The sequence below is a fragment of the Coregonus lavaretus genome (assembly GCF_964263955.1).
Source record: "Coregonus lavaretus genome assembly, chromosome: 22".
Classification (NCBI taxonomy): Eukaryota; Metazoa; Chordata; class Actinopteri; order Salmoniformes; family Salmonidae; genus Coregonus; species Coregonus lavaretus.
The window spans coordinates 9,021,474-9,030,798 of NC_140009.1; the positions used below are offsets into that span (position 1 = coordinate 9,021,474).

A 9,325-nucleotide genomic window follows, 5' to 3' on the forward strand; every position below is an offset into this window, starting at 1 on the left:
AAGGATCAGTTTCAGATTTTGGCAAGTCGGTTTGAAAAGTCTGTATAGCCCTTTCCGGGTCAGAGCATACTGGCCGAATACTGTGGGTGGTTGAAAGTGATGTAACAATCTTTGCCCCCTCCTCAGGATGAGCTGTCTGACAACCAGGAGATCACCCAGACATATCGCCTGCACATTGCCCAGGACATCAACCAGGAAAACCTGGCCCTCTTCTGCAATGCCTACAACAGGTACAGTACTGTACATAGAACCCCAAGAGTAACTGGCTGTGCATTTGGGTAGAAATGATAGATTGGTTGATTGATTTATCTATTTGTTTTGACAGCCGTCGGGACTTGGAGATCGAGAGGCCCATCACCGGTCTGACTGAGGACACGGTGAACACACTGAAGTATGTGAACATGCTGCAGACTGTATTACTGCAGCTGTCTTCTTGTATGTGGACTGTGTGTTTTGTATGTGAGTTGTTTTTTATAAACTGGGTGGTTCAAGCCCTGAATGCTGATTTGGCTGAAAGCCGTGGTATATCAGACCGTATACCACAGGTATGGAAAAACATGTATTTTTACTGCTCTAATTACGTTGGTAACCAGTGTATAATAGCAATAAGGCACCTCGGGGGTTTGTGGTATATGGCTAATATACCACGGCTAAGGGCTGTATCCAGGCACTCCGTGTTGCATCGTGCTTAAGAACAGCCCTTAACCCCCCCCCCCGTGTTGCATCGTGCTTAAGAACAGCCCTTAACCCCCCCCCCCCGGGCCTTATTGCTTAATTATAACATTGCATCCCTGCTTTCTCTCTGAGTGCTGACTCTGTTTGTCTCTCCATCCAGATGCACTTCTCTGCTGGTGGTTGGTGACACGTCCCCGGCTGTCGATGCAGTGGTGGGTGCCCACTTTATCTCCATTGCAACACAGTAGCGAATAAGCCAGAGGGTCTGATTCCAATACAAAGTATCAACCCACCTCAGGGACAGTGTGTTGTGTTCTGTCTATAGAGATGGGGGTGAGGTCACTAGACGTAGCCTTTCTGAATAGGAGGGGCAAGACTGAACCCTGTCTAAACAGCTGTTGTATCTCATCTATCTCAATCTTCCTTTCTTGTTTACAGGTTGAATGCAACTCCAGGTTAAATCCAACCAAAACAACCCTTCTTAAGGTGTGTTCAGTTACTATTTTGTTGTTGGTAGAAATAGGAGTGGTAATGCTATGTGGTCCCTGCTGTTCTGCTCTTTAGTAATGCACATGATCTGCGTAGAGGAGGTTCAGCCTTCTTGGAGGTGTTCATAGGCCAGTGAATGTTAAGGTATTTTGACTAACGTTATGATCCTGTCTGTGAGATTCTCCACTTTGGGCATGCTTCTCATTCTCTGGTTACTTCCCTATAGATGCAAGACTGTGGCGGGCTTCCTCAGGTCATCCAGGTGAGTCATGAACTAGTTTTGTATTTAGCTTAAACTACACTTAAGTGGTCCTCTGTAGCTCAGTTGGTTAGAGAATGGCCCTTGCAACACCAGGATCGCGAGTTTGATCCCCGTACGTAAAACAGAACGAGCAGTATGGCTGGTGGCATTGTCATGCTGGAGGGTCATGTCAGAATGAGCCTGCAGGAAGGGTACCGCATGAGGGAGGAGGATGTCTTCCCTGTAACGCACAGCATTGAGATTGCCTGCAATGACAACAAGCTCAGTCTGATGATGCTGTGACACACCGCCCCAGACCATGACGGACCCTCCACCTTCAAATCGATCCTGCTCCAGAGTACAGGCCTCGGTGTAACGCTCATTCCTTCGACGATAAACGCAAATCCGACCATCACCCCTGGTGAGATAAAACCGTGACTTGTCAGTGAAGAGCACTTTTTGCCAGTCCTGTCTGGTCCAGCGACGGTGGGTTTGTGCCCATAGGCGACGTTGTTGCCGGTGATGTCTGGTGAGGACCTGCCTTACAACAGGCCTGCAAGCCCTCGGTCCAGCCTCTCTCAGCCTATTGTGGATAGTCTGAGCACTGATGGAGGGATTGTGCGTTCCTGGTGTAACTCGGGCAGTTGTTGTTGCCATCCTGTACCTGTCCCGCAGGTGTGATGTTCGGATGTACCGATCCTGTGCAGGTGTTGTTACACGTGGTCTGCCACTGCGAGGACGATCAGCTGTCCGTCCTGTCTCCCTGTAGCGCTGTCTTAGGCGTCTCACAGTACGGACATTGCAATTTATTGCCCTGGCCACATCTGCAGTCCTCATGCCTCCTTGCAGCATGCCTAAGGCACGTTCATGCAGATGAGCTGGGACCCTGGGCATCTTTCTTTTGGTGTTTTTCAGAGTCAGTAGAAAGGCTTCTTTAGTGTCCTAAGTTTTCATAACTGTGACCTTAATTGCCTACCGTCTGTAAGCTGTTAGTGTCTTAATGACCGTTCCACAGGTGCATGTTCATTAATTGTTTATGGTTCATTGAACAAGGATGGGAAACCGTGTTTAAACCCTTTACAATGAAGATCTGTGAAGTTATTTGTATTTTTACGAATTATCTTTGAAAGACAGGGTCCTGAAAAAGGACGTTTCTTTTTTTGCTGAGTTTATATTACTCAATCTTAACTGTTACTAAATTCAGTTTTATTTAAAATGGCTCCGTTTAACTGATGTGTTTTCTGTTTGTGTCTTACAGCCGGGTAAACTCGCGGAGGCCTTCAAATACTTTGTCCAGGGAATGGGTTACAGTGAGTACTGCTCCTTATAATCCTCTATCATTATGTTTCCTTCTCAGAGTACTTTAGTCGTCAGACTTGTGTTTTTTCCTGTTCTGGTTGTATCAATATGTTGTTCCATGTGATCTATTGTATGTTCTGTTTACTGAAGTCCCTCTATCTCAGAATGAGACATCAGTCCAACTGATATTCCATAGAACACTACCTTTCAGGCAGCAGCCCTCCCCATGCGGGCATCACAGACACATTTGAGTCATTTAGCAGACGCTCTTATCCAGAGCAACTTAGTTGAGTGCCATGCTCAAGGGCACATCGACACATTTTTCACCTTTTGGTTACTGGCTCAATGGTTTTAATCGCTAGGCTACCTGCCACACACACATTTCTGCCCTAAACTAAGACTCAAGGCTAATGTAGCATTCCTGTAGCACTTCAAGAATAGAGAGGAACCCCAGTAGCTACAAAACAACATTTACTGGATGTTCAAGGATGAAGTTAATGAGAGCCAATTGTTGCATAAGCGTACAAACCATTACTGGTAACTGACCAGGGAACTAACCTCAAGCTAACCTTGTTTCCTGTCTGTTTGCAGTGACTCTTAACAACGGGTGTAAGTAGTTTGATGCTGAGTAAATAATTTACATGCAGCATGGTCTTCCCTTGAACGTACACTACATGGCCAAAGGTATGTGGACATCCCTTCAAATTAGTGGATTTGGTTATTTAAGCCACAACCGTTGCTGACAGGTATATAAAATCGAGCACACAGCCATGCAATCTCCATAGACAAACATTGACAGTAGAATGGCCTTACTGAAGAGCTCAGTGACTTTCAACGTGGCACCGTCATAGGATGCCACCTTTCCAACAAGTCAGTTCGTCAAATTTCTATCCTGCTAGAGCTGCCCCGGTCAACTGAAAGTGCTGTTATTGTGAAGTGGAAACGTCTAGGAGCAACAACGGCTCAGTCGCAAAGTGGTAGGCCACACAAGCTCACAGAACGGAATCGTCTGGCCTCGGTTGCAACACTCACTACCGAGTTCCAAACTGCCTCTGGAAGCAACATCAGCACAATAACTGTTCGTCAGGAGCTTCATGTAATGGGTTTCCATGGCCGAGCAGCTGCACCCAAGCCTAAGATCAACCCTGTTCTTGACGATTCTGTGCTTCCAACTTTGTGGCAACAGTTTGGGGAAGGCCCTTTCCTGTTTCAGCATGACAATGCCCCTGTGCACAAAGCGAGGTCCATACAGAAATGGTTTGTCGAAGATCAGTGTGGAAGAACTTGACTGGCCTGCACAGAGCCCTGACCTCAACCCCATCGAACACCTTTGGAACGCCGACTGCGAGCCAGGCCTAATCGCCCAACATCGGTGCCCGACCTCACTTATGCTCTTGTGGCTGAATAGAAGCAAGTCCCTGCAGCAATGTTCCAACATCTTCTGGATAGCCTTCCCAGAAGAGTGGAGGCTTTTATAGCAGCAAAGGGGGGACCAACTCCATATTGATGCCCATGATTTTGGAATGAGACGTTCGACAAGCACGTGTCCACATACTTTTGGCAATGTAATGTACCTTGGTGTGTGGGATGATCTGTTCCTTCCCCCAGGTCTTAAGATGCAGTGCCCTAAACAGGGAGGGTGTTTACAGGCCTACCTTTTTAAAGCTGTGGTTCATTTAGGCCTACTGCGAGCAGATCTGGCTTGTTGAATGATAATCATATTACAAACATAGTGTATAGACCACGTATTGGGCACTGTATCTTATAACTGCCAAATTCCATTGGCTGTCTTTGATCACTTTGAGATACTCAGATCTCTTTTTAGCGCTTCAAAATGTTTATATTTTGTTCATATAAACATTTAAGGTTTGAGTTGCTAGCTCACAGAGTGGAAAATGGAAGGTGTTCCAATGAGGTCAGAGTGCTTGATTAGAGTCTTACAATAGTTATTGTTCTCCCTCTGGAATCTTTTCATCTGAACGTTAAGCCTTCTGTGCCTGTGTAAACCTCACTGACAAAACCCTGCACCCCCTTCCACCCCTCGCCTGGCTTGCCCTCACCATCCTCACCTCTGGCCTTCACCCGCCCTCCCCTGGTCCTCACCCCTCCAGTGATGGCTGACTGAGGCTCCAGTGGTTCTCCAGGTATGGTAATGTTAGTGGCAGATTCATGTTCTCATTAAAGGCTGCTCTAAGCCCCACAGCATGGCCTGCCCTGGGGACCTGTCTGGACTCCCATGAGCCCTGAGCTGCCTGGGCAGCCTTTTGTTCTGCTGCCACAGGGACACTCACATGGGGCTGCTGGAGGGTAATGTCAGGAGAGCAGAGCCTCTCTACTCAGAGAACTATGCTGCCTCCGCACAGCACTGTGGGAAGGAACATTTCTCACTGCCTTCTTCCAAATCCTACCCTCTGAGGGTGACCCTTGATGTTTTGTCTGACTACAGAGGCACTCCAAGCCGCTCCCTACGGGCTGGCCCGGGGTCAGAGGCACTCCAAGCCGCTCCCTAAGGGCTGGCCCGGGGTCAGAGGCACTCCAAGCCGCTCCCTAAGGGCTGGCCCGGGGTCAGAGGCACTCCAAGCCGCTCCCTAAGGGCTGGCCCGGGGTCAGAGGCACTCCAAGCCGCTCCCTAAGGGCTGGCCCGGGGTCAGAGGCACTCCAAGCCGCTCCCTAAGGGCTGGCCCGGGGTCAGAGGCACTCCAAGCCGCTCCCTAAGGGCTGGCCCGGGGTCAGAGGCACTCTAAGCCACTCCCTAAGGGCTGGCCCGGGGTCAGAGGCACTCTAAGCCGCTCCCTAAGGGCTGGCCTGGGGTCAGAGGCACTCCAAGCCGCTCCCTAAGGGCTGGCCCGGGGTCAGAGGCACTCCAAGCCGCTCCCTAAGGGCTGGCCCGGGGTCAGAGGCACTCCAAGCCTCTCCCTAAGGGCTGGCCCGGGGTTAGAGGCACTCCAAGCCGCTCCCTAAGGGCTGGCCCGGGGTCAGAGGCACTCCAAGCCGCTCCCTAAGGGCTGGCCCGGGGTCAGAGGCACTCCAAGCCGCTCCCTAAGGGCTGGCCCGGGGTCAGAGGCACTCCAAGCCGCTCCCTAAGGGCTGGCCCGGGGTCAGTTTGGGATTTAGTGGTGGTTTATCCTACGCCCCCTCATTCTTCCACCTCTTGGAGGTTTAGGTCTGTTTGCTTTTCTGCTTGAAGAGTTATTCTGGATACCCATCCTAGTTATTGAAATTAACTATAATTTTCAATGGGATACTGTATAGCTTGAAAAACTATTTTCACTCATCAAACACCCGATAGCCCTCCCTTGTCTTGTCTTTCTTGTGAACCCTGTCTCTCTCGAGGTGTTAAGTATGGTGGTTTCCTCCCTGTCTAACCTTTCACACTTTGTTCTTTGCCCACACCAAGCAATAGCAGGTTTCAGAAAGTACCTCCCCTTTCTGAGAATGCATAAACATTGAAACAGTTGAGGACATTGTGAGCCTTCACAAACATATATTGTAGCATACTGTAGAAGGTTTGTAACTCTGTAGCATTCAGACTACGCCTTCTGTCAGTTGGCTCATCCAAGAAGATCAGCGTTGTGTTAAAAGGAAAGCAGTAAGCTAGCAGGAGAGTGGTTTGAGTGTGAATTGATGAACAGTAGAGCTGGGACGATAACCCGGAAAGTATCGACGCCGACCGTACCGACCATTTATCAAGGACATTTTACTGATATCGATAATCCCAATAAGTGTCCTACTAGAGAAATCTGAAGTTTGAAAGGAAATAAGTCTGCTAATATGGGCTATTGCTAACGGTACAATTGATAGTTACAACATTCAACGTAGTAGTAGTAGTCCTAAGGGTAAGGTAACATATCAAAGTAGGCTAAACGTATCGTTCTATTTATCGTAATCGTGATAATTCAGTCAATTTATCGTGATATAGATTTGTGTCCATATCACCCAGCTCTATTGAACAGTCAAGTGCTCTTCGAGGCCCTGTTTGAATGTTGTTTGAAAGGTTACTTTAGGTCGAGAGACTGTAGTTCAGTGGGGAAATTATCGCAGTGGGGACACATTCAACTAACTCAACTGGATCAGACGATGTACTCGTGGAGCACATCTTGGCTAAAAGTCCTCTTCAAGTAATCTCAGGGCCACAGGGGACATTCCCTTTAGTTTGACTGAACAGTGAGAAAGCCTTGGAAGAGACACATTCTGGCTATTTTGACAACTGTCAGGTATTTACTGAAAATGAATGGAAAAGGATATAGTGCTAGAATGCTCTGTACATGGTGCTGCTTCAAGTCTCTCCTAGGTAAAGCTGTAGGACACAATGTTTGTTTCTTTTCAGATCTTTTGTGAAGACGGAGCATTAATCTGACAGTCTCTCTGTTACCCTCCTTTATTTCTTCCCTCCTTTCCTCCTTCCTTTCTGCCTTTCCATCAATGCTAACAGTCCCTCATGTACTGCTTAGCCACCTAAGCAGCGAATCAGGTACCAGGACCATAGGTAGCAGCCTTGGCTGCGCCAGCCTGCCCTCTCTACCTACAGTGCTCTGTCCTCCCAACCCTGTTTGCCCATCACTGTTAGCCGGCTCACATTTTAGCCATCCTCTCAAGTCTCTAATTTGGCGACCATGAGATTTGAAGCATGTGGTCATAACTATTATTATTTTTAAAGATTCCTTTATGTCTCTAAATGTGTGGTTTGAGAGGGTGTGGATGTTTGTGATGTCTGTCTGTTTGTTCTTGTCTTTGTTATGTTTCTCTTCTGAACAGATGGCCCTCAAATCTCTTGTGCATGCTGCATAATCATATTGGCTTTTCCTATTTATTCATTTTTTCTCCAACAGTAAAAATGAATTGGAACTTGACCTGATCAGGCAATCTCTTTTTCTTTATGGGAGAATAATGAACACAGTGAGGGATTCTGCTCAGACATTTCAGACCCCAACCACTTTAATGAGATGCATATACATACAGTACTTTCTGAAATATGGTGAAATATCCAGCATTCCTGCTTCGCTGTAATCTACTTGACCCTGACTAAAAGGCAGCGTAGCTAGCACGAGCTCAACAGTACATGGTGATCAGGTTATCAGGTGTTTAGAGATTTCATTATTCTCCCTGGGCTGCAGTCCACTCCATCTTAAATTGGGAATGTTGATGCAATAATGATTGTGGTATGATCTACCAGGGGCCTCATTTACAAACATTGCGTACGCACAGAATATGCCCCAAAACATTTTATAAAAACTGAACTTGACGTGAGAATGTTCTTATCCTCCTGCAAACTTTTGACCATGCGTACGCACAGTTTCTAGTGGTTGAAGTATTGCATTGCAAGAAGGCAAAAGTAGCCTACTAGCCTTATGCAAATATGGGGATATACTGTATGCTGACTTATTCATAACAAACAAACAGGTAACTAAATATAATAACAAGATGTAATCATTTCCTGTTAGTGAGAAGAGCCAAAAATCTATTTATTTTATCTTTGCATTCTAAAATAATTAGAAATCTATTTCGGAATATTTATTTCATTTCCATGATCATTGCAGAATAAACTCCTCACCTTTTCTGACTGATTGTTTCATACTCGTGAAATAGCCTAAAGGTCTACAACAAGTTAGGATGGGCTACCATTTTGTCTAATTTAATTGGACCCACTTCACAGTAGTAAATAGATAAGTTACTGGTATTTAAAGTATTTTGCTCTATGCGATCCGAAGCACAGTTTACATTTTACGTTTTAGTCTTAACGGTAGAACAGACGGTTCACCTTTTCCATTGACGTTTGTTGGCTACGTCTGAATAATGTAATGTAATGTAACATTTCTCCAGTAGCCTAGAAATGTATAAACATAATGCATGTATCATAACCAATTGCACCTTTTCTGGCCATGATGAGTTCATATTCCCCAAGTAGCCATGCAACAGATTACCATGAGCATCTCTCATTTAATTGGGCCTATCAGATAGGCTATTATAATTTCAGGTTTTTGCTCTATGCATCCGAAAAGGAATGTGGTTTATAACATACAGTAGAATTTAAGACGGTTGATCTTTTGCATTGAAGTGTGTCGGCTACCACTGTAAGTAGTCCTACTGTAGTTTTGTTTTCAGATTAGACAATGTTTCAGAATTCACGGGCAGTGCAGCATATTTAGGTTCGGGAGAAAGTAAATTAAAAACATTTATTGAATTCAAACGATCTGTTTACAGGTCCAGAACAATTTGCAATTGTTTTAGTGTTTCAGAAACTGTCAAATATAGCAAATGTCACAAAAGTAAAACACATTCTGCCAACACCTCCAAAGACATTTGATCAAGTTCGCCATTGCTATTTCCTTTAGATATACTGTCTTGGCTTAATTCCAATACTTCCAAAGTATACAGGAAATAAGGGTATTATTGTCACCTTAAAGGGTGAATGATGGGTGTTATTTAGGTGGAGATATAATGCTCATTCACACGTGCAGTTTTACGACAGGTCTGATTTATAATGGGAAACATGCGTATGTATGGCCTGCGCCAAGTTTATAAACCTCAATATTTTTGTGCGTGTCCAGTGTTTTCAGAAATGGCGCACGCAGATATTTAGTGTAAAATTCACGCAACGGTTATAAATGAGGCCCCAGCATC

At 45.8% G+C, this 9,325-nt stretch overlaps 1 protein-coding gene across 1 annotated transcript in view; it reads left to right on the forward strand.

Moving 5' to 3' along the window:
• Positions 1 to 9,325, forward strand: part of LOC311149490 (protein NDRG3-like) — a gene marked incomplete at its 3' end in the record, with an annotated part of 63,478 nt that overhangs the window by 51,453 nt on the left and 2,700 nt on the right. The window contains exons 10-16 of the mRNA XM_084186681.1: positions 127 to 230; positions 326 to 391; positions 836 to 887; positions 1,114 to 1,161; positions 1,391 to 1,426; positions 2,664 to 2,715; positions 3,296 to 3,313. Of these exons, the coding sequence (XP_084042807.1) occupies positions 127 to 230; positions 326 to 391; positions 836 to 887; positions 1,114 to 1,161; positions 1,391 to 1,426; positions 2,664 to 2,715; positions 3,296 to 3,313 (376 nt within the window). The remainder of the gene's footprint in view (positions 1 to 126; positions 231 to 325; positions 392 to 835; positions 888 to 1,113; positions 1,162 to 1,390; positions 1,427 to 2,663; positions 2,716 to 3,295; positions 3,314 to 9,325) is intronic.